Here is a 25961-nt window from a genome sequence, read left to right as displayed (position 1 = left end):
GAAAACAGAGACGACTTGAAATGTGATTTTGTGTTGTTAAATTGTCCCCATATGTGACTTTGTTTCTGTTCTGTCTGTTACATTGCTTCGTTTATAGGCCATATTTATGATTCCTACCAATCCTCCACCGACGTTCCGAAACCCAGACTTGTGGTCGGAGCTGTTCCAAGAATTTGTCTCCCAGTGTCTGGTGAAGAACCCAGAGAACAGAGCCACTGCCACACAGCTTCTACAGGTAGAAGACCCCATCTCACCGACACCTTCTGCATCTCAAATGCCTCCCTTTTCCCTATATAGTGCACTACTTTTGACAGCCAAAAGTAGTGCACAATGTAGAGAATAGGATGCCATATGGGGCGAAGCCACTGTCCCCTCTGGCACCCATACCAAAACTACCTTACTCAGCCTACTACGTCAGTCTCTCCCTTCTCTCTCTCCCTTCCTCTTTTTCTCGCTTTCTGTCTGTTAATTTCCTATTTGTCCTACCATAATTTCTCTCTGGATTAAATTTTGCAACTAACCATTAATATTTTACATGGGATAGCACATTATGAGGCCATTACCGAGTAAAACTGCAACTCGCGGTTGCATTGCTTTAAACTCGGGTTAAAAAGATTATAAATGCCTTTTTTCCATGGACATCGGAATTTTTTTTTTGAAACAAATCACTTTTGAAAAATGTAATGGCTTAGTTTGCTCCCCCAAACTGTTTTTTTTGCAAGAGCAACATTCTTGCCCCTGTTCATCTAAACACGTGTTTGTTACGATAGATCACCTGGATGGTATCGATTTATTATTATTATTATTTTTCTAGTTGATTTCAGGGCGAGATTAATTCAAAGACTCGTTGCTGCGCACTGCACTACCGACAATGCCAAACTTTTGGGGTAAACACTGGATGTTGGCTCAATTGTGTGTTTGTACATTGTGTGTTTGTCCTCCTGCAGCATCCATTCATTAAGGCTGCTAAGCCCAGCAGCATCCTCAGAGCTTTGATCACAGATGCCATGGAAATTAAACTGAAGAAAGTGGAGGCCGAGCAGAGAGAACAGGACCAAGAGGACGAAGACAACTCGGTAAACACACACAGACCCACACGCACAAACCCCACTAAAGCTTAGGCTGCATGGCCATGACAGTCCACTGGCCCATTTATCAGCTATTTATGAGCCTCATTGAATGTTTTTTTTATCAACACGCATGCCTACGTCACAACGGACAGCAGACTATGAACAGCATTACTATCCCACTTTATTTTGTAAGCTGAATAATGGGGCTGGGGAAATTGAACCACTCTCAAATACTGTAGATCTATTCATAGATGGGGCTATGGATGCAGGACTGAAAATCAATGAGATCGACATACAGTGGAGAGAACAAGTATTTGATACACTGCCGATTTTGCAGGTTTTCCTACTTACGAAGCATGTAGAGGTCTGTAATTTTTATCATAGGTACACTTCAACTGTGAGAGACGGAATCTAAAACAAAAATACAGAAAATCACATTGTATGATTTTTAAGTAATTAATTAGCATTTTATTGCATGACATAATTATTTGATACATCAGAAAAGCCGAACTTAATATTTGGTACAGAAACCTTTGCTTGCAATTGCAGAGATCATATGTTTCCTGTAGTTCTTGACCAGGTTTGCACACACTGCAGCAGGGATTTTGGCCCACTCCTCCATACAGACCTTCTCCAGATCCTTCAGGTTTCGGGGCTGTCGCTGGGCAATACGGACTTTCAGCTCCTTCCAAAGATCTTCTATTGGGTTCAGGTCTGGAGACTGGCTAGGCCGCTCCAGGACCTTGAGATGCTTCTTACGGAGCCACTCCTTAGTTGCCCTGGCTGTGTGTTTTCGGGTCGTTGTCATGCTGGAAGACCCAGTCACGACCCATCTTCAATGCTCTTACTGAAGGAAGGAGGTTGTTGGCCAAGATCTCGCGATCCATGGCCCCATCCGTCCTCCCCTCAATACGGTGCAGTCGTCCTGTCCCCTTTGCAGAAAAGCATCCCCAAAGAATTATGTTTCCACCTCCATGCTTCATGGTTGGAATGGTGTTCTTGGGGTTGTACTCATCCTTCTTCTTCCTCCAAGCACGGCGAGTGGAGTTTAGACCAAAAAGCTCTATTTTTGTCTCCTCAGACCACATGACCTTCTCCCATTCCACCTCTGGATCATCCAGATGGTCATTGGCAAACTTCAGACGGGCCTGGACATGCGCTGGCTTGAGCAGGGGGACCTTGCGTGTGCTGCAGGATTTTAATCCATGACTGCGTAGTGTGTTACTAATGGTTTTCTTTGAGACTGTGGTCCCAGCTCTGTTCAGGTCATTGAGCAGGTCCTGCCGTGTAGTTCTGGGCTGATCCCTCACCTTCCTCATGATCATTGATGCCCCACGAGGTGAGATCTTGCATGGAGCCCCAGACCGAGGGTGATTGACCATCATCTTGAACTTCTTCCATTTTCTAATAATTGCCCCAACAGTTGATGCCTTCTCACCAAGCTGCTTGCCTATTGTCCTGTAGCCCATCCCAGCCTTGTGCATGTCTACAATTTTATCCCTGATGTCCTTACACAGCTCTCTGGTCTTGGCCATTGTGGAGAGGTTGGAGTCTGTTTGATTGAGTGTGTGGACAGGTGTCTTTTTATAGAGGTAACGAGTTCAAACAGGTGCAGTTAATACAGGTAATGAGTGGAGAACAGGTGGGCTTCTTAAAGAAAAACTAACAGGTCTGTGAGAGCCGGAATTCTTACTGGTTGGTAGGTGATCAAATACTTATGTCATGCAATAAAATGCAAATGCATTACTTAAAAATCATACAATGTGATTTTCTGGATCTTTAGACTCAGTCTCTCACAGTTGAAGTGTACCTATGATACAAAGCATGTAGAGATCTAAAAATGTTTAAGTAGGAAAACTCAAAATCGGCAGTGTATCAAATACTTGTTCTCCCCACTGTACATCATATTTTCGAGCCTTACATTTGTTTACAAATTACAACAAAAACATACACAATGGAGTAACACAGCCTTAGATACGGGATTAAGCTCATAAGGCATGTATAACTTATATTCAATAACAAATGCAATTAATTATCATTAGGCAGGTTTCCACTCACTCATGTTTATTCAACAAACGCAATGTCGCAAAAAAAACACATTGCGACGTGTAATGGAAACGGCAGCTATATACTGTTATAATGGAATGCACACTTACGTTCTAAATAATTGTGGGACCCCTGATGACTTCCTCTCCGGAAACTTGTTGTTCTTCTTATTACTAGCCTGCCTCTCTTCCAACTGTTCGTTTTTACTCTGGTTCTAAATAAACAAACGGACAACTAGGTTTATTGTAATATTCATTGGGTGAATAAAAGTTTATTCACCCAATGGGTCAAACGGCTGAAGAGACAAAAACATATTCACACAAGCACTGGTATTTAAACCTTCCTCCTATGTGGAGTCTCCTTCTTACACATCTGAACAGCCAATATATCTGTTGCTAGACAGGACTTTAGTGATGTCTGTTCTTTCTCACTTCTGACCTGTTGACTGTGGCCCTTCTCCTTTCCATAGGATACCCGATGTCTAACAATAACATGTTCTGACAGAATGTAAATGTTCTGCATTCTCCCCTCTTGCTTAATGACTTGATTTAAGGATATTTCAAGTTTATAACTCAGTATCCATCACAACCAAACAAGTAAAATGATCAGACCAACTTTGGTAGTTGCTGTTCTGTTAGTTGTGTTGTGATGTCAGGCAAAAATGCCTTATCAAAGATTCAAATGTTCAGATTTCCAAAAAACGAGGATCGTAATGAGCTTGGGTCACTGCAGTCTGAGTGGAGGCTTGGGAGTCAAAAAATCATAGCAGGTCTGCAGCACTCACTTCATTTCAGGTAAGCTCACTAGTACACAATTAATTTAAAATATACCTAGCTTGAAAGACGAGCATTATTAGCAACGTCTGAAATACGTTAAATCTATTCAATACAGTTTGCTAGCTTGCTAGATAACTTAGCTAGACAAGCTAACGTTGTTTTTTAGCATCCAACATTAGTTAGCTAGATTAACTAATTTGTAGTAACTAAGCAGGGTTTCGCATATGAAGCACTTAACCTATTTTACCCCATTACCAAAGATGGTTTAGGATGAAAACTGCTATTACTATGTGTAATGTTTGTGTTCATTGTTTGTTTAGATTAAAATATTTGGCAAATAACAGTGTACAGCAGCTATCTGTAGATTCAATGTATATGAAATGCATGTAGGAACTTGCACTATCAATTTTTACGTCCTACATAATGAGGAGTCCGGCAGATCCACAAAGTAAAGACAGTAGAGGTTTAAATTAATCTGCAATTTGGAATGACTACAACTTTTTGGAGAGGCATATTCAAAGATGTTTATGCTTTCATTATTCTGTTTTAGGTGAGCCATCACCACACCACTGATGGTGCTCAAAATAAATGTACAAGAAGAAGCAAAAAAGATTGCAATCAGAACGTGTTTTGAACAATGAAGATGCCACCAGATTCTACGCCAGTCTTCCCTCTGTCAGTTTTTTTTTTACCCTTGTGACATACCTTACAACAGCATGGGCTCATGCGCCCATGCTGAGAGAGAGGGAGGGAGAATGTAAATATTAATCAGTCAGGACTTCAATTACTGTACAGAATGTTTTTAGAAGTTAGATACATTTTTAATAAATTGTTTGAATATTTGACTGAATTATTAAGTGCATTGAGATATGATTTTATGAGTACTGCTCATAAGTATATGTTGGATAAAAAACATACAGATCATTGAAATATAACAGAACACACATTCCTCTCTGACATCTACAGTTAGGAATTGCCTTGCTTCTATTCATTGCACTTCTATTTAATGCCTGTGAGCAATGTCCAGGTGTCCGTTGAATACCTGCAGCCTTCACTTCATAAAGTCATGTACCAACTTTGGCAGCATATGTTGAAAGTAAACTCCGCAAATAAAGAAACATTCTCTCACTGTCAACTGCGTTGATTTAACGTGTAAATATTTGTATTAACATACCAAGATTCAATAACTGAGACATAAACTGAACAAGTTCAACAGGCATGTGACTAACAGAAATGGAATAATGTGTCCCTGAACAAAGGGGTGGTCAAAAGTAACAGTCGGGGGCCTCCCGGGTGGCGCAGTGGTCTAGGGCACTGCATCACAGTGCTAGCTGTGCCACCAGAGTCTCTGGATTTGAGCCCAGGCTCTGTTGCAGCCAGCCGCGACCAGGAGGCCCATTTGGCCTAGCATCGTCCGGGTTAAGGAGGGTTTGGCCGGTAGGGATATCCTTGTGTCATCGCGCACTAGTGACTCCTGTGGCAGGCCGGGCACAGGGCACGCTAACCAAGTCACCAGGTGCACAGTGTTTCCTCCGACACATTGGTGCGGCTGGCTTCCGGGTTGGATGCGCGATGTGTTAAGAAGCAGTGCGGATTGGTCACTGGACAGTTTAGCATTGCGGTTTTGTCTACAATGCCATCAGGGCTTGCTTCCAGACATGGATCTTCAATGCACACCACTTGCTCTTTGCGTTCATTGGCATATCCCATCACTTGTTGCATGTGCTGAAAAGCAAGTGACTCATTTTCTCTCCAATGCATTGCTGCGATGTTCCCTTGGAACTACATTTTATTCAGTGACTGTGACTGACTAAATTTGTAACTTCATACACATAATAGTTTCGGCATGAACAGGAGTTTATTAAGATGATTCATTCTAGCTTTATTATCAGTTCAGATTGGAGTTGTTGATTGATTATTCATTCTTGACTGTCCACAATGTGATCCAAACGACAATGTGATTCAGTCCTGAGTTTAGCCAGTGCATGAAATATCGAGCTAGCATCAGAGTATGTGACTTTATTTATTTTATTAGATGGTGAGTTTCACGTGAGCTCTAATAGGATGCCCACTTAAAACTTTGCTAAGTAACGCTACTTAAAAAAAATATATATATATTTCACCTTTATTTAACCAGGTAGGCTAGTTGAGAACAAGTTCTCATTTGCAACTGCGACCTGGCCAAGATAAAGCATAGCAGTGTGAACAGACAACAACACAGAGTTACACATGGAGTAAACAATTAACAAGTCAATAACACAGTAGAAAAAAAAGAGAGTCTATATACATTGTGTGCAAAAGGCATGAGGAGGTAGGCGAATAATTACAATTTTGCAGATTAACACTGGAGTGATAAATGATCAGATGGTCATGTACAGGTAGAGATATTGGTGTGCAAAAGAGCAGAAAAGTAAATACATATAAACAGTACGGGGAAGAGGTAGGTAAAATTGGGTGGGCTATTTACCAATAGACTATGTACAGCTGCAGCGATCGGTTAGCTGCTCAGATAGCAAATGTTTGAAGTTGGTGAGGGAGATAAAAGTCTCCAACTTCAGCGATTTTTGCAATTTGTTCCAGTCACAGGCAGCAGAGAACTGGAACGAAAGGCGGCCAAATGAGGTGTTGGCTTTAGGGATGATCAGTGAGATACACCTGCTGGAGCGCGTGCTACGGGTGGGTGTTGCCATCGTGACCAGTGAACTGAGATAAGGCGGAGCTTTACCTAGCATGGACTTGTAGATGACCTGAAGCCTGTGGGTCTGGCGACGAATATGTACTTAAAGGCGCTGAGTGGTTGATCCATCGTCTGCATTGGCCATGCAATATTTACGGCGATAAGGCCTCTGCAGAGGTCAGGGCATTCATACTTCTTGCATTTTGGGGAGCAGCGCAGAGCTGTTGTGAGGAAAGTTGTCAAATAAGTGACTTTTTGTTTATACAGGATGTCCTGCACCCACCTACCATCAACCAATCACGTCAATGCGAAGCTATTTGGAGCCCTCTGCATTGTTACAACATTTGGGAGGCGCACAGCAATGCGGTACGGAGCTTAATTTGGGCTCTGCGTGCCTTTGGAGGTTCCGCTATTGCGTCACCTCTTTCAAACGGAGTCTGCTATCCAAACAGATCGAGCATAAATTGGCTCTTACCCTGCAAAGAATGTGCAGGGTCCACTTTGGTTCTCTCTGTTTTTGCGGACAATGACCCAGGCAGAGTATTATTTAGACAGCATCTGCTTAGCCTCGATCTCACAGTAACAACTGACATGCTCTACGCTGTAGGTTAGCACACTTTGACCTTTTCAGCATGAAAGTACTTGTACCCATCTAGGCTTCGATATGTACTTAAGGATTCTCGGGTGTAATAACATTGCCTTTCAACAAGATACTCAAAAGATATTTAGCTGACTGACATCAGGGAGGTCAGTTAGAATTGTTCCTTTCTCACAGCGGCGTCCATAGGGTCCGGTAACCCTGGCACATCAAGTCATTTCTGCAGATAGTGCTGTTTCTCCTCCTCAGATAGTCCCAGAAAATATCTGCTTGACATTTTTCAGCTTGGTGTTTGATGGAAGTGTAGTAATTTTTAGCTATAATTTTTGTTGACAGAAGTTGAGGTTCCGTTTTCCAAATTTGAATGAAGTGCTTTGAAAGGCTGGTCATGACCCACATCAACACCATCATACCAGAAACCCTAGACCCACTGCAATTTGCATACTGCCCCACTGTCCTTTCCCACCTATGTGAGAATGCTGTTCATTGACTTCAGCGCAGTGTTCAACACCAAAGTGCCCACAAAGCTCATCACTGAGCTAAGGACCCTGGGACTAAACACCTCCCTCTGCAACTGGATCTTGGACTTCCTGATGGGGCTCCCTCAGGTGGTAAGGGTAGGCAACAACACATCTGCCATGCTAATCCTCAACACTGGGGCCCCTCAGGGGTGCTTGCTTTGTCCCCACCTGTACTCCCTGTTCACCCACGACTGCGTGGCCAAGCACAACTCCAACAGCATTAAGTTTGCTGACGACACAACAGTGGTAGGCCTGATCACCGACAACGAGACAGCCTGGCAGTGTTGTGCCAGGACAACATCCTCTCCCTCAATGTGAGCAAGACAAAGGAGCTGATCGTGGACTACAGAAAAAGGAGGGCCGAACAGGCCCCCATTCACATTGACGGGGCTGTAGTGGAGCGGGTTGAGAGTTTCAAGTTCCTTGGTGTCCACATCACCAACAAACTATCCTGGTCCAAACATACCAACACAGTTGTGAGGGGGGCACAACAACACCTTTTCCCCTCAGGATACTGAAAAGATTTGTAATGGTTCCCCAGATCCTGAAAAAGTTTTACAGCTGCACCATCGAGAGCATCATGACCGGTTGCATCACTGCCTGCTATGGCAACTGCTCGGCATCTGACCGTAAGTTGCTACAGAGGGTAGTGCGTACGGCCCAGTACATCACTGGGACCAAGCTTCCTGCCATCCAGGACCTATATACTAGGCGGTGTCAGAGGAAGGCCCAAAAATGTGTCGCCCAATTCATAGACTGTTTTCTCTGCTACCGCACGGCAAGCGGTACCGGAGCGCCAAGTCTAGGTCCAAAAGGCTCCTTAACAGCTTCTACCCCCAATCCGTAAGACTGCTGAACAATTGATCAAATGGCCACCCCGACTATTTACATTGACACCCCCCGCCCCCTTTGATTTTACACTGCTGCTACTCGCTGTTTATTATCTATGCATAGTCACTTTACCCCTACCTACATGTACAAATTACCTCGACTAACCTGTACCCCCGCACATTGACTTGGTACCGGTACCCCCTGTATATTGGCTCGTTATTGTTACTTTTTATTTTAATTTTTTTACTTTAGTTTATTTAGTGAATATAAATATATTTTCTTTGCAAACTTTCTCAATTTAATGGAAACACAGCTAGTGATTGAAATGACCGGCAGAAAGTTGTAGCTTGTGCTTCGTTGGCATACTGCTATTGCTCTGCCCTGATATTATACACTTGAAACATCGAACTGCCTCTTTACAAAAAAACCTTAACAACTGGATGATGTCACATGATTTTTCAAAATCACTGTGTCAAATGTATTTCCATGTAACTTTGTTTGAGTGACTGTGTGGTTCAGTTGCAGAAAAAAATCTTATTTTCAATGTCGGCCTAGGAATAGTCTTGACTTGAGATGATGTTTTGTTCAATCAGGACGAGGACGAGGTAGACCAGGGAACGATGGTGAGGGCGGGCACTAGCGACATGGGCACCATCCGGGAGGCCGGTTCGCTAGGGGGCACGGCGAGGACCATGATCGAGCAGAGCGACATGGGCACCATGGAGTCTCAGCTGGGCACCATGGTGATCAACTCAGACGATGACGAGGACGAGGAGGCCGGCACCATGAAACGTAAGCGACAGACGCCACAATGTCATTGTAGATTTATAATTCCCTGTTGGAGTTACTGTGAATGTCATTTCTAGCCGTTACGTGATCACTGGAGACTTTTGGTGTCAAAAGATAATCAGTTGTCAAAGTATTACACAAAAAGATGTCACATGATTCTATCACGGTGTGGTTCATTCATCACCCCCAGCATCAAATTAGCTCATTCAAACCCTTTCATCTCACCTGCAACATGTCGTAAATTAGTGTTCCCTGTCAAGTTACCTGGTTAAATAACTTTAAGTAAATGTGAAACCACATTTAAATAAATTTAACAAATACAATTCAACAAAGTTAGTCTCTATAATTAAAAGTGCTGTACGCAAGTCCAGATGTGATCCGTCCAATTTTTTGTTGTTGCTAGAATGCTTCCATTTTAAAACCACTGTTATGCATATAGTGAGATTGTGGTTACTTCATTATAGGCTTGGAGACAAACATTGAACCAGTGGACCGTGTGACCCTAGAGTGGCTGCCCATGGTATATAGGACTGACAGCTTTAGCTGATTTCTCTCCAAGGCCCACTAGATGGCATGGATATTTCACTGGGCTGAAGGGTAGATTGTTTCCCTTGCTGCATAGTGCTGATGGCTGCTCAGACTAATACCAGAGGTGTGACGTTCCAGAGAATAAAGAGGGTTTACTGTAGAGCTGGGTGATATATCGAGTTCATTCAAATAAAAAAAGAATGCGCGAAAATGCCTGTATCGCAGTATTTCTTTTCTTATGAGCATTTATGTCTACTTGTTCCAATGTTGCCTTTTTGTCTCGTCTCCCTCGCTCCTTCTGACTGCTGTGCAGCACTTTCCCACTCACACACTGAGCCCTCCCCGTCACTCACGACGACAAAGATTAGAGATCGCTTCTTCCTCTCTGACAGTAAGCAGTACCAACTCGCTATTTGTATTTCAAGTTTGGTCCAACATAATCAGTCACGTGGACACCAAAACACAGTGAGACAATATTTTACTGTAACAGAGGTGAATTTAATCTTTCTACGAAAGCACCTAAAATTGACCTTACAGCAGACCTTACTAAAACGGTAGTATCAATGAATGTTAATCCTGGGCAAATCCTCAGTTTCAGTACATGGCATTGCCGTACCATGTACCGTTAGCAGCATTTTAGACAGCTAGCACATATCAAGCTGTGGCTAGTCTGTTTTTTTAATACATTTACAAATACTAATTCATAAGGAATTGGCAACTCGTTCTCATTCTGAGAAATAAGGCTACATGCTCTTAAAACAGGTGGAGACAGACAGGAGGGTCTGTTCATAACAGTTTAACTGTTCTACCTCGCTTGCTAGCTAGCCTTTTTTGCTATAATGCATTCATTCACCTGCTACAAGAAGTAATTATTAGTGGGTGTGCAGTTGTGCATGGTTCTTGTTATATTTGTAACAAAGGGGGCATTTTCGTAGACTTAAGTCAGATCAGTGATTATTGCAAAATAGGTTAAACTATTTTCATCAAATGTCATTTTTTTGTGGTTGTTATGGTTGTGGAAGGCTTATTTAGCCTACGTATAATTTTATAATTAATACAATTATTGTGGACTGTTCATTAAATCAAATCAAATTCGATTTGTTAGCAGATGTTAATGCGAGTGTAGCGAAATGCTTGTGACCTTTTAACTGTACAACTATTATTTAGAGAGGAAAAAATGGAACAAAATTCGAGATATGACCATATTACCCAGATATGACCCATATTACCCTCATCTGGAGAATGCCAAGCGGGTGGAGTTGGGGGTGAATGAATGGGAATGTAGAGTTCCCAAAGAAAACATCTCATGGGCGGGTGGAGTTGGGGGTGAATGAATGGGAATGTAGAGTTCCCAAAGAAAACATCTCATGGGTTATACTATGTAAAATATGTTTTTGTCCAAAATCGATGTCTAGTGATTGGACAATGGTGAGTTCTCTGAGTGATTTGTTATTTTTCAATCCTTCTCCTGATGCCAATCAAAGACACATATTGTATGTGACTCTTTGGATGTGTTTAACAGACGACTATCTTTTAACCTTCCTGTCAGCTTTCCCCTTGAGTAAAAAGACTGGTTGAAGTGTGTGGGGACTTAAATAACTAAATCACTACTGTGCCATTCCATTCTACCGCACACGTTATTTATGCACAGACATGTAACATGTTCATTTTAAGTTAATTATATTATGTTTCAGATTAATGGTGTAAGAGATCAGAGTTGTATTCTAACTAAAGTATTTTATTTTTATTGAAAGAGCAGTGGGAAGGTGGAGAGGGAAGTAGTCACAAGTAGAGGGGCACAGACAAGAAAGTGGCAGAGACGGGGCTCAGCTCCCGTCACCAGGGGCCAAAATCCCCGGCTTTTTCTATGGGGCTCAGGCAGAAAAAGGTATTGGAGAGGAAGGGACTATTTGCCTTTGGGTGTTGCCTATTTGTTGGTCTATGTCTTCTAAATGTCAATGTATTATGGTGGTACTCAGTAACTTTCTATAGTTTCTAGTTTTAATGTCACATGCATAGGTACAGTGAAATGCCTTTCTTGCAAACTCAAAACCTAACAATTCAATAACAATGTAATACTAGAAAAAAATCCACAAGGAATATGAAGATCACAATAAGTAAGCATACGATATACAGGGTCAGTTCCAATACCCTATTTACAATGTGCAGTGATACTGGAGTGATGGAGATAGATATGTATAGGGGTAAATAAAAGGTCAATAAAGAGAGGCTGTGTAGCTATTTTGTAAGCTATTTGTCAGTCTTATTACTTGGTGATAGGAGATTTGTTTAAGAGCCTGTCTGTGCCAGACTTGATGCACTTGCCGTGCAGAATCAGAGGGAATTGTCTATAGCTTAGGTGGTTGGCGTCTTTAACAATTTTCAGGGCGTTCCAACCACACCGCCTGATATAGATGTCCTGGATAGCAGGGAGGTCGACCCCAGTGATTTACTGGGCTGTCCGCACCACCCTCGGTTGCGCCATGAGATCGATGACTGTGCTATTGCCATACCATACAGATGTAGAACTTTTTCAACCTCATGAGGGGGGTAGAGGTGATGTCGCACCACCTTCATGACTGTGCGTGTGTTTGGTGCACTTTAAGTCTAATGATTTGTACACTGAGGAACTTGAAGATGTTGAACTGCTCGCCCCCTTGTTTCATGTAGTCCACGATCAGCTCCTTGGTCTTACTGACGTTGAGGGACCACCTCCCTGTAGGTTGACTCATCGTCACCGGTGATCAGGCCTACCACCGTCGTGTCGTTAGCATACTTGGTATTGGAGTTGTGCGTGGCCACACATTCGTGGGTGAACAGGAAGTACAGGAGGGAACTAAGCACACACCCCTGTGGGTGCCCCTGTGTTGAGGGTCAGTGTGGTGGAGGTGATGTTGACGGCCCATCAGGATCCATTTGCAGAGGGAGGTGTTCAGAGTCCTAAGCTTAGTGACGAGCTTGGAGGGGACAATGGTGTTGCGCACGCTGAGCTGTAGTCAATGAACAGCATTCTCACATAGGTGTTCATCTTGTCTAGGTGGGTGAGAGAGTGCCATCTATGGATCTGTTGGGGGGGTATGCAAATTGGAGTGGGTCTGGGATGGTGGAGTTAATGTGTGCCATAACCAGCCTCTCAAAGCACTTCACGATTGCAGAAGTTAGTGCTACAGGGGGTAGTCATTGTGGCATGAAGCCTTAGAGTTCTTGGACAGGAATGATGGTGGTCATTTTAAAACATGTGGGGATTACAGATTGGGACAATGAGACGTTGCAAATTACCATTCTGAGAGCGAGATCACCCAATCCTCTGGGTCGGTGACGGTCCTCACACCCGTCACAATGTTCTCAAAGTGTGCATAAAATGGATTGAGTTCGTCTGGTAGTGTCATCGTTGGGCAGATCACGGTTGGGTCTTTCTTTGTAATCCGTAATGTACTGTAGCCCCTGCCACATGTGGCGGGCATATTTCAAGATTTTCATGCCGATTTTAAGTCAGAACAGTAACTAGACCACTCAAGAACATTCAAAGCCGTCTTGGTAAGAAACCCCATTGTATATTTGGCCTTTTTATCCTACAAAACACACCATGATGCAGCCACCACCATGCTTGACATTTTGAAGAGTTGGATTTGCCCTAAACGTATCGCGTTGTATTCAGGACGTAAAGTTTTTGTTTTTAAAGCCACATTTTTTGCTTTAGTACCTTATTGCAAACAGGATGCATGTTTTGGAATATTTATTTTCTATACAGGCTTCATTCTTTTCACTCTGTCATTTATGTTGTTTATCCGTCCTCCGTTTTCTCCTATCACAGTCATTCAACTCTGTAGGAGTTTTAATGTCACCATTTGCCTCATGTTGAAATCCACGAACTGTTTCCAATTTGTAAGTCGCTCTGGATAAGAGCGTCTGCTAAATGACTTAAATGTTAAATGTTTCCTTCCTCTCCATCCACTTATTTATTTATTTTCACCTACCAATCGGTGCTCTTTGTGAGGCATTGGAAAACCTCCCTGGTCTTTATGGTTGTATCTGTGTTTGAAATTCGCTGCTTGACTGAGGGACCATACCAATAATTGTATGCGTGGGGTACAGAGATGAGGTAGTCATTCATGTTCAACACAATTATTGCACACAGTGAGTCCATGCAACTTATTATGTGACTTGTTAAGCAAATGCTTACTCCTTAATTTATTTAGCCATGCCATAACAAAGGGGTTGAATACTTATTGACTGAAGACATTGCAGCTTTGTATTTTTATTAATTTGTAAAAATTTCTGATGGCAAAGTATATGAAATCAACATTTGAAGCAAAGTTATTGGACAATTACTGTTTTGGATGGCAAGAGATTTCAGTGTGGAAAAATTACACTTTGTCCCTGCTGTAAAACTGTATATTGGCAGATGCAGTACCAGCCAAAAGTTTGGACACACCTACTAATTTAAGGGTTTTTCTTTATTTTTACTATTTTCTACAGAGTATAATAATAGTGAAGACATCAACACTATGAAATAATACATATGGAATCATGTAGTAACCAAAAAAGTGTTAAATAAATAAATAAATATATTTTATATTTGAGATACTTCAAAGTAGCCACCCTTTGCTTTGATGACAGCTTTGCATAGTCTTGGCATTCTCTCAACTAGCTTCATGAGGTTGTCACCTGGAATGCATTTCAGTTAACAGGTGTGCCTTGTAAAAAGTTAACTTGTCTAATTTATTTCCTTCTTAATGCATTTGAGCCAATCAGTTGTGTTGTGACAAGGTAGGGGTGGTATACAGAAGATGGCCCTATTTGGTAAAAGACCAAGTCCATATTATGGCAAGAACAGCTCAAATTATCAAAGACAAACGACAGTCCATAATTACTTTAACACATGAATGTCAGTCAATCTGGAAAATTTCAAAACCTTTGGAAGTTTCTTCAAGTGCAGTCTCAAAAACCATCAAGCGCTATGATGAAACTGGCTCTCATGAGGACCACCACAGGGAAGGAAGACCCAGTTACCTCTGCTGCAGAGGATTATTTAATTAGACTGCACCTTAGATTGCAACTCAAATAAATGCTTCACAGAGTTCAAGTAACTGCGACCTGTATGATCTCGTTGGCTGGCCCTCGCTTCATACTCGTCGCCAAACCCACTGGCTACAGGTCATCTACAAGTCCCTGCTAGGTAAAGCCCCGCCTTATCTCAGCTCACTGGTCACCATAGCAGCACCCACCCATAGCACGCGCTCCAGCAGGGATATCTCACTGGTCACCCCCAAAGCAAATTCTTCCTTTGGCCGCCTCTCCTTCCAATTCTCTGCTGCCAATGACTGGAACGAACTGCAAAAATCTCTGAAGCTGGAGACTCTTACCTCCCTCACTAGCTGTCAGAGCAGCTCACAGATCACTGCACCTGTACATAGCTCATCTGTAAATAGCCCACCCAATCTACGTCATCACCATACTGCATTTATTTATTTATCTTGCTCCTTTGCACCCCAGCATCTCGACTTTCACATTCATCTTCTGCACACACTACCATTCCAGTGTTTAATTGCTATATTGTAATTACTTTGCCACCATGGCCTATTTATTGCCTTACCGCTCTTATCCTACCTCATTTGTGCATGCTGTTTATAGATTTTTCTACTGTATTATTGATTGTATGTTTGTTTATTCCATGTGTAACTCTGTGTTGTGTGTGTCGAACTGCTTTGCTTTATTTTGGACAGGTCGCAGTTGCAAATGAGGACTTATTCTTTAACTAGCCTACCTGGTTAAATAATGGTGAGAAAAAAAAGATATATAATAAATAAACTGACATCTCCCTGTTTTATCTTAAGATGGGTTAAATAATTTATATTATCCCCAGTGAAGATGTCCCACTGCTGGACTTTAGTGGTGCCTGGTATCAACACTACCGGTCAAAAGTTTTAGAAAACAGTGTTTTTTTGTTTGTTTTTACTATTTTCTACATTGTTGAATTAATAGTGAAGACTTCAAAATTATGAAATAACACATATGGAATTTGTAGTTACCAAAAAAGTGTTTAACAAATAACAATATATTTTATATTTGAGATTCTTCAAATAGCCACCCTTATGTATTTCAAATCAAATCAAATCAAATCAAATTTATTTATATAGCCCTTCGTACATCAGCTGATATCTCAAAGTGCTGTACAGAAACCCAGCCTAAAACCCCAAACAGCAAACAATGCAGGTGTAAAAGCACGGTGGCTAGGAAAAACTCCCTAGAAAGGCCAAAACCTAGGAAGAAACCTAGAGAGGAACCAGGCTATGTGGGGTGGCCAGTCCCCTTCTGGCTGTGCCGGGTAGAGATTATAACAGAACATGACCAAGATGTTCAAATGTTCATAAATGACCAGCATGGTCGAATAATAATAAGGCAGAACAGTTGAAACTGGAGCAGCAGCACAGTCAGGTGGACTGGGGACAGCAAGGAGTCATCATGTCAGGTAGTCCTGGGGCACGGTCCTAGGGCTCAGGTCCTCCGAGAGAGAGAGAAAGAAAGAGAGAATTAGAGAGAGCATATGTGGGGTGGCCAGTCCTCTTCTGGCTGTGCCGGGTGGAGATTATAACAGAACGTGGCCAAGATGTTCAAATGTTCATAAATGACCAGCATGGTTGAATAATAGTAAGGCAGAACAGTTGAAACTGGAGCAGCAGCATGGCCAGGTGGACTGGGGACAGCAAGGAGTCATCATGTCAGGTAGTCCTGGGACATGGTCCTAGGGCTCAGGTCCTCCGAGAGAGAAAGAAAGAGAGAAGGAGAGAATTAGAGAACGCACACTTAGATTCACACAGGACACCGAATAGGACAGGAGAAGTACTCCAGATATAACAAACTGACCCTAGCCCCGACACATAAACTAATGCAGCATAAATACTGGAGGCTGAGACAGGAGGGGTCAGGAGACACTTGGCCCCATCCGAGGAAACCCCGGACAGGGCCAAACAGGAAGGATATAACCCCACCCACTTTGCCAAAGCACAGCCCCCACACCACTAGAGGGATATCTTCAACCACCAACTTACCATCCTGAGACAAGGCCGAGTATAGCCCACAAAGATCTCCGCCACGGCACAACCCAAGGGGGGCGCCAACCCAGACAGGCCGACCACAACAGTGAATCAACCCACCCAGGTGACGCACCCCCCAGGGACGGCATGAGAGAGCCCCAGTAAGCCAGTGACTCAGCCCCGTAACAGGGTAGAGGCAGAGAATCCCAGTGGAAAGAGGGGAATCGGCCAGGCAGAGACAGCAAGTTCGTTGCTCCAGAGCCTTTCCGTTCACCTTCCCACTCCTGGGCCAGACTACACTCAATCATATGACCCACTGAAGAGATGAGTCTTCAGTAAAGACTTAAAGGTTGAGACCGAGTTTGCGTCTCTGACATGGGTAGGCAGACCGTTCCATAAAAATGGAGCTCTATAGGAGAAAGCCCTGCCTCCAGCTGTTTGCTTAGAAATTCTAGGGACAATTAGGAGGCTCGTCTTGTGACCGTAGCATACGTGTAGGTATGTACGGCAGGACCAAATCAGAGAGATAGGTAGGAGCAAGCCCATGTAATGCTTTGTAGGTTAGCAGTAAAACCTTGAAATCAGCCCTTGCTTTGACAGGAAGCCAGTGTAGAGAGGCTAGCACTGGAGTAATATGATCAAATTTTTTGGTTCTAGTCAGGATTCTAGCAGCCGTATTCAGCACTAACTGAAGTTTATTTAGTGCTTTATCCGGGTAGCCGGAAAATAGAGCATTGCAGTAGTCTAACCTAGAAGTGACAAAAGCATGGATTAATTTTTCTGCATCATTTTTGGACAGAAAGTTTCTGATTTTTGCAATGTTACGAAGATGGAAAAAAGCTGTCCTCGAAATGGTCTTGATATGTTCTTCAAAAGAGAGATCAGGGTCCAGAGTAACGCCGAGGTCCTTCACAGTTTTATTTGAGACGACTGTACAACCATTAAGATTAATTGTCAGATTCAACAGAAGATCTCTGTTCTCTATTTTACCTTTTATTTAACTAGGCAAATCAGTTAAAAACAAATTCTTATTTTCAATGATGGCCTAGGAACAATGGGTTAACTGCCTTGCCTTGTTCAGGGGCATAACGTCAGATTTTTACCTTGTCCGCTTGGAAATTCGATCTTGCAACCTTTCGATTTACTAGTCTAACGCTCTAACCACTAGCCTACCTGCCGCCTTGATGACAGCTTTGCAGACTCTTGGCATTCTCTCAACCATCTTCACCTGGAATGCTTTTCCAACAGTCTTGAAGGAGTTCCCACATATGCTGACCACTTGTTGGCTGCTTTTCTTATTTTTTACAACTCCATACCTTGCCTACATATTCTGTTTAGTTTAGTTTAAGTGCTCTGGCCACACAGATGAGGGGTATGGAACATCTCAGCAGTGAAAAGATGAGACCTGTTGTGGCATCCTTGAGTCAGTAGTTTTGCTCTCTTGCCGTGTCACGCTAGACATATTTTTTTGTTCTCGTTTTGTTATGTTAAAACAGACTGACAGACGACCGTCTAGTGACTCCAGAAGTCACTTACGACAGATTTTCACCTTGTCAGTTCGGCGGATCCAATCTTACAACCTTACAGTTAACTAGTCCAACAGCACGAGCAGCGGCAATATCTTCAATTGGACAATACAAACATCACATTTGTTTCAAAACCCAACAGAATTGGGTCAGTAGCTGCAAATTAGACTTGGAGATGAGGATGCGATATGCAGCATTTTGGTTTGATCAGTCCAGCTTGGTCGTTCTTTGAAGTGTCATGATGACTGGGGTCTTTACTATAGGCTAGATGAAGCTAGCCTAATTTGCACTGGATCTAAATATAGACCTGTCACACAAACTATTTTTGCCTGTATTGCCTTGATTTTGTTTGCGTGGCCTCAATACGTTAATGTCTGACGGTTAAGACGTCACAGTGGACTTTGGTGTTTTTCCACATTGCATGAGGGAGACAGAATATCTAGACTACTTTTAAGGGACCATGTGGTTCAAGAGAGGGCTTTTGCAATAAAAATTCAGGCAAGGTAACATGGGTAGGCCTATATCAACCTTCTCTTCCAAGACCACCGGCCTTTTAAAATGTTTGTTGCAGCCCAGATTAGAGGTCGACCGATTAATGGCAATGGCCGATTTAATTGGGCCCGATTTAAGTTTTCATAACAATCGGAAATCTGTATTTTTGGGCGCCGATTAAAAAAAATAATATATATATATATTATTTTATTTAACAAGGCAAGTCAGTTAACACATTCTTATTTTCAAAGACTGCCTAAGAACGGTGGGTTAACTGCCTCGTTCAGGGGCAGAACGACAGATTTTCACCTTGTCAGCTCGGGGGATCCAATCTTGCAACCTTACAGTTAACTAGTCCAACGCAATACCGACCTGCCCCTCTCTCGTTGCACTCCACAAGGAGACTGCCTGTTAGGCGAATGCAGTAAGCCAAGGTAAGTTGCTAGCTGGCATTAAACTTATCTTATAAAAAAGAATCAATCATAATCACTAGTTAACTACACATGGTTGATGATATTACTAGATATTATCTAGCGTGTCCTGTGTTGCATATAATCTGACTGAGCATACAAGTATCTGACTGAGTGGTGGTAGGCAGAAGCAGGCGCGTAAACATTCATTCACAGCACTTTCGTGCGTTTTGCCAGCAGCTCTTCGTTGTGCGTCAAGCATGGAGCTGTTTGACTTCAAGCCTATCAACTCCCGAGATGAGGCTAGTGCAACCGAAGTGAAATGGCTAGCTAGTTAGCGCGTGCTAATAGCGTTTCAAACGTTACTCGCTCTGAGCCTCCTAGTAGTTGTTCCCCTTGCTCTGCATGGGTAACGCTGCTTCGATGGTGGCTGTTGTCGTTGTGTTGCTGGTTCGAGCCCAGGGAGGAGCGAGGAGAGGGACGGAAGCTATACTGTTACACTGGCAATACTAAAGTGCCTATAAGAACACCTAATAGTCGAAGGTTAATGAAATACAAATGGTATAGAGGGAAATAGTCCTATAATTCCTATAATAACTACAACCTAAAACCTCTTACCTGGGAATATTGAAGACTCATGTTAAAAGGAACCACCAGCTTTCATATGTTCTCATGTTCTGAGCAAGGAACTGAAAACGTTAGCTTTCTTACATAGCACATATTGCAGTTTTACTTTCTTCTCCAACACTTTGTTTTTGCATTATTTAAACATGTTTCATTATTTACTTGAGGCTAAATTGATTTTATTGATTTATTATATTAAGTTAAAATAAGTGTTCATTCAGTATTGTAATTGCCATTATTACAAATAAAAAAAATAAAAAAATTTAATCGGCCGATTAATCGGTATCGGCTGTTTTGGTCCTCCAATAATCGTATCGGCTTTGAAAAATCATAATCGGGCGACCTCTAGCCCTGATATACTTCATTCATCTAGTCCACCAAAGAAATCAAGCCATTAACTAGTTGAATCTAATGTGGAAGATCAGGGCTACAACAAATATCTGACTGCTGGTGGTCCTCAAAATTTGGACTGGTACTGAATGTCGATAAGTTTTGCCCCCCCCCCCCAAAAAAAGAATCTGTAACGTACCCCAAAAAACAGATCAGGACCTAATGCCCTGTGCAGATGGCCTTTAGAGTACCAGCCTGGTATCTCTGGTTTCAGCTAAGCGATCAATCCACTAATCCTGGGCCTGCTCACATTCTCCTTCTCTTCCCTAATGGAAAAGAATCCAGTTTGTATAGATTTCTCCTCAGAGCTGTTAAAGCGACATTAACAAATTAACGTGTAAGAATGACCTTTATCCACCAAAATGGAAGTCCCTCTCCAATCCGGATCTCTTACCCCATGTAAGTCTTTGGTCTTGGAGTCAGCTGCCCAGAATAAGTTAGGACTATTGATTTTCCGTAATGGGGCTGTAGGAATGAGAAGGCTATTCCTTTTACACCGTCATGGTCCTGCGATGGACTCGCAAGCTACAAAATTCAAAATCACTCGTCAAATATGAGTAATTGTTTGAGTAACTTACTTTCTCCCACTCATTAATTACATTTAAACATTTTGGTGAGTTAAATCAATGGCGAACAATAAGCAATGTTGGCTTAGATGCTGGAATCTGAACAGTCTTCAACATTGTTGAATTAATAGTGAAGACATCAAACTATGAAATAACACATATGGAATTTGTAGTAACCAGAAAAGTGTTATAAAATATATTGTTATTTGTTTATTTGAGATTCTTCAATTAGCCACCCTTTGCCTTTATTTATTTATGTATTTTACCTTTATTTAACTAGGCAAGTCAGTTAAGAACAAATTCTTATTTTCAATGACTGCCTAGGAATAATGGGTTAACTGCCTTGTTCAGGGGCAGAACGTCAGATTTTTACCTTGTCAGCTTGGAAATTCGATCTTGCAACCTTTCGATTTACTAGTCCAATGCTCTAACCACTAGCCTACCTGCTGCCTTGATGACAGCTTTGCACACTCTTGGCATTCTCTCAACCAGCTTCACCTGTAATGCTTTTCCAACAGTCTTGAAGGAGTTCCCACACATTCTGATCACTTGTTGGCTGCTTTTCTTTCACTCTGCAGTCCAACTCATTGCAAGCCATCTCAATTTGGTTGAGGATGGGAGATTGTGGAGGCCAGGTCATCTGATGCAACACTCCATCATTCTCCTTCTTGGTAAAAATAGCCCTTACACAGCCTGGAGGTGTGTTGGGTCATTGTCCTGTTGAAAAACAAATGATAGTCCCAATAAGCCCAAGTCAGATGTTATGGCGTGTCGCTGCAGAATGCTGTGGTAGCCAGGCTGGTTAAGTGTGCCTTGAATTCTAAATAAATCACTGACAGTGTCACCAGCAAAGCACTCCCACGCCATAACACCACCTCTTCCATGATTTACAGTGGGAAATACACATGCAGAGAACATCCGTTCACCCACACCGCGTCTCACAAAGACATGCCAGTTAAAACCAAAAATCTTCAATTTGGACTCCAGAGCAAAGGACACATTTCCACTGGTCTAATGTCCATTGCTCATGTTTCTTGGCCCAAACAGGTCTCTTCTTATTGGTGACCTTTTAGTAGTGGTTTCTTTCCTGCAATTTGACCATGAAGACCTGATTTCACAGTCTCCTCTGAACAGTTGATGTTGAGATGTGTCTCTTACTTAAACTCTGAAGCATTTATTTGGGCTGCAATTTCTGAGACTAGTAACTTTAACCTGTCTAGGACTGGTGGAACCCCTCACCAACAGCCAATGAAATTGCAGGGCGCCAAATACAAATCAACAGAAATCTCATATATCAAATTTCTCAAACATACAAGTATTTAGGCACCATTTTAACTTTTTGATGCACCCATCCCGTTACCGGAATCATTTTCGTCAACATGCCAAATTCAAATTAAATTACTAAAAATATAAAATGTTCATGAAATTACAAGTGCAATATAGCAAAACAGCTTAGCTTGTTGTTAATCCACCTGGCATGTCAGATTTCAAAAAAGATTTTCGGCGAAAGCATAAGGACATCTCTCTCAGTAGACAAAATATTACAAACAGCTAGCAGCCAAGTAGATTGGTCACGAAAGTCAGAAAATTAAAGGTGAGCGATTCAGTTTATTGCTTATCTTAGGATGTTTACACTCACGAGACTCCCAGTTACACAATAAATGTTCCTGTTGTTCCATAAAGATTATTTTTTTATCCAAAATACCTCCATTTGGTTGGCGCGTTATGTTCAGAAATCCACAGGCTCGAGCGGTCAAGACTGGGCAGACGAAAATTCCAAATAGTATCCGTAAAGTTAGTAGAAACATGTCAAATGTTTTTTATAATCAATCCTCAGGTTGTTTTTACAATATATAATCGATAATATTTCAACTGGGACTGTAGCTTCTTCAATAGGAGAGAGAGAGAGAAAATGTCTGCTCCAAGCTGTTGCACACTCTGCTGGCACCCAGCCATCCAATGACGCGATATGATCTTTCTCGCTCATTTTTCAAAATAAAAGCCTGAAACTATGTCTAAAGAATGTTCACACCATGTGGAAGCCATATGAATCTTGTTGATACCTCTTTAAATGGAGCGAAGGCAGGCTATGGAACAGAGAGCTTTCAGGAAAAAAAGTGCTTCCGGGTTGGATTTTCCTCAGGTTTTCGCCTGCAATATCAGTTCTGTTATGCTCAGACAATATTTTGACAGTTTTGGAAACTTTGGAGTGTTTTCTATCCTAATCTGACAATTAAATGCATATTTTAGATTCTGGGCCTGAGAAATGGGCAGTGTCATTTGGGTACGTTTTTCATCCAAACATCAAAATACTGTCCCCTACACTCAACAGGTTAAAGATAAAATTCTCGTTAATCCTGCCACAGTGTCTGATTTCAAAAATATTTTACAGCGAAAGCTCCACAAACGATTGTTAGGTCACCACCAACTCACAGAAAAACCCAGACATTTTTCCAGCCAAAGAGAGGAGTCACAAAAAGCACAAATAGAGATAAAATAAATAAATCACTAACCTTTTGATGATCTTCATCAGATGACACTCATATAGCCCTGTATGTTTTGTTCGGTAAAGTTCATATTTATATCCAAAGATCTTATTTTACATTTGCGTGTAACGTTCAGTAGTTCCAAAACATGCAGTGATATTGCAGAGAGCCACATGAATTCACAGAAATACTCATTATAAATGTTGATGAAAATTCAAGTGTTATGCATGGAAATTTAGATATACTTCTCCTTAATGCAACCACTGTGTCAGATAAAAAAATTAAAACAGAATCTGAGAACGGCGCTCAGAGCCCAAACCAGCCAGAGACATATCCGCCATGTTGGGTAGTCAACATTATTCATAAATAGCATTATAAATATTCACTTCCCTTTGATGATCTTCATCAGAATGCAGTTCCACAATAAATGCTTGTTTTGTTCGATAATGTCCATTTATGTACATTTATGTCCAATAGCTTCTTTTGTTAGGGCGTTTGGTTATGTCTTCAGGTAATGATGGACTGTCATTTCTCTTTGCTTATTTGAGCTGTTCTTGCCATAATATGGACTTGGTATTTTACCAAATAGGACTTCTGTATACCACCCCTACCTTGTCACAACACAACTGATTGGCTCAAATGCATTAAGAAGGAAAGATTCCACAAATTGACTTTTAACAAGGCACACCTGTTAATTGAAATGCATTCCAGGTGACTAACTCATGAAGCTGGTTGAGAGAATGCCAAGAATGTGCAAAGCTGTCATCAAGACAAAGGGTGGCTATTTGAAGAATCTCAAATATAAAGTATATATTTTGATTACTGCATGATTCCAAATGTTTAATAAGTAGTAGTTTTGATGTCTTCACTATTATTTTACAATGTAGAAAATAGTAATACATTTTTTTTTAAATACCCTTGAATGAGTAGGTGTTCTAAAACTTTTAACCGGTAGCACTTCTGAGTTAAGTCAATTCTGGGGTGGTCTCTCAACTTGGTTGGCCTAGAGTGCTTTGTGGAATCATCTGACTTTGATTTTGGGTCAAATTTATGCATATTGTCTTAAAATGGTTCACAGTCGGGTGTGTCCTTCATGTTATTTCCGTAAAGTTCAAATGTGCTTAAGTGTCAGTTGGGGAAGGCACATCTTTCATGTTACTGTAAGGAAAGGGAGCACCAGAGTAAGCTGCATCAGGGTGGTAATTCATGATTAGGGTATGAGCATTTTTTTTATTGCTCTAGGCCAGGTAGCCTAATTCCGCTCCATTTTTTTTTAACAAAATGTTATTCTGTTTTGTGCCTACTGAACACGAGTACGTAAAGCTTTTACTGAGGTTTGAGAGGGATCCTTCATGGAGAGTAATAGCAAAGACTTTGGGGTGGATGTAATTGTAATGTAGCATACAGTACAACCCTGTCAAACGAACAACGGGGACACAGTTTGGTCATACAATATTCCATACTCTACCAATGGTAGTTTATTCAAACTGGATGTAGTGTGCTGGGTTATGTTCAGTAGGCAAGAAAAGGCAGAAAACGCAGCGTGAAGAAAACAGTCCCTTCCTGTTTTGGCCAGCTTAAACCTGTCCAATAAGAAATGCTTTGTTTTAGCTTTTTGTTGCAAAATGTTTCGCTACGGTGGGGAGCTTGTCTCTTCTTCCTGTACAAATGGACCAAATCTGCTATTGTAAGAGACCAGGGAAATGGCTGAATTAATGATACGCCAGTGGAAGCGGGGTACAGGCATCATATGGCCATAAAGATAAAGACCATTTCTTAACACTAGCCATAGCATTTAGTTAAAGGTATTTTTCTTCTGTAAGCTGGTTCGTGTGATTGTAGTCCTGGGGGTTTTAATGGTCACTACAATGATTCCTATAGGAGTGAGTAACACCATCTTACTCAATACTTTCCTCTCTTCAAAATGTCTCTTTGATCACCAATATCTTCCCTTTCATCAATACAGGTCCATGGGGATTCAAACCATTTCAATGCAAATATTATGTTTGGTTGCATGAAAACAGCCCTTTATATCTATAGAATTCTCCCTTATGAAACTGTATGAAATATGAACGTGAACGGTCTTCTTCAACGCCCTTATTGTTTCGGTGCATGTCTAGGGAGAGATGAGACCATGCAGCCCGCCAAGCCGTCCTTCCTGGAGTACTTTGAGCAGAAAGAGAAGGAGGCCAACTGTCATGACGACAGTGGAGAAGACCCAGGACACAACGCTGATAACCGCAAACTGCCTGCGGAGGGGGACCTAGAGGTGGTAAGTTAAGTGACATGATGCCGATGCCTCTAGTAAGCCATTCTTCTACTTCCTATAGAACTGTCATTGTTTTAACCTACGTGGCTCAGTACCTATTAACTACAACGTGATAGAGTCATGCAAGTCATGGCGTGCTTAACGGTCAACTAAGTGTTGACATTTCTTCCAATTAACTAAATCCCCTGATGAGCTAGAATTAGAATAAACCCTATTGGCTGGTTTTTCAGACACAGATTAAGCCTATTCCTGGACTGAAAACATGCTCAGCTGAGAATTTCCTTAAATGCTTTTTATTCCAGTACTAGGCTTAATCATTCTGGGA

The 25961-nt window shown here is 41.8% G+C and overlaps 1 protein-coding gene and 1 long non-coding RNA gene across 4 annotated transcripts in view; both read left to right on the top strand.

Annotated features, from left to right (window-relative positions):
• LOC115135215 (serine/threonine-protein kinase 4) overlaps window positions 1-25961 on the top strand; it is a 77184-nt gene that overhangs the window by 34321 nt on the left and 16902 nt on the right. For all 3 annotated transcript variants that reach the window (XM_029669682.2, XM_029669672.2, XM_029669691.2), the window contains exons 7-10: window positions 98-235; window positions 948-1076; window positions 9113-9311; window positions 25488-25639. In XM_029669682.2, the coding sequence (XP_029525542.1) occupies window positions 98-235; window positions 948-1076; window positions 9113-9311; window positions 25488-25639 (618 nt within the window). The remainder of the gene's footprint in view (window positions 1-97; window positions 236-947; window positions 1077-9112; window positions 9312-25487; window positions 25640-25961) is intronic.
• LOC115135227 (uncharacterized) lies at window positions 1088-5027 on the top strand. Its single transcript, XR_003864473.2, has 2 exons — window positions 1088-3910; window positions 4443-5027. It is a non-coding gene; the product is annotated as an uncharacterized LOC115135227 (long non-coding RNA).

The sequence above is a fragment of the Oncorhynchus nerka genome, linkage group LG2 (assembly GCF_034236695.1).
Source record: "Oncorhynchus nerka isolate Pitt River linkage group LG2, Oner_Uvic_2.0, whole genome shotgun sequence".
Taxonomy (NCBI): Eukaryota; Metazoa; Chordata; class Actinopteri; order Salmoniformes; family Salmonidae; genus Oncorhynchus; species Oncorhynchus nerka.
Note: the sequence above shows the minus strand (reverse complement) of the source record. Positions and strands in the feature narration are given on the sequence as shown.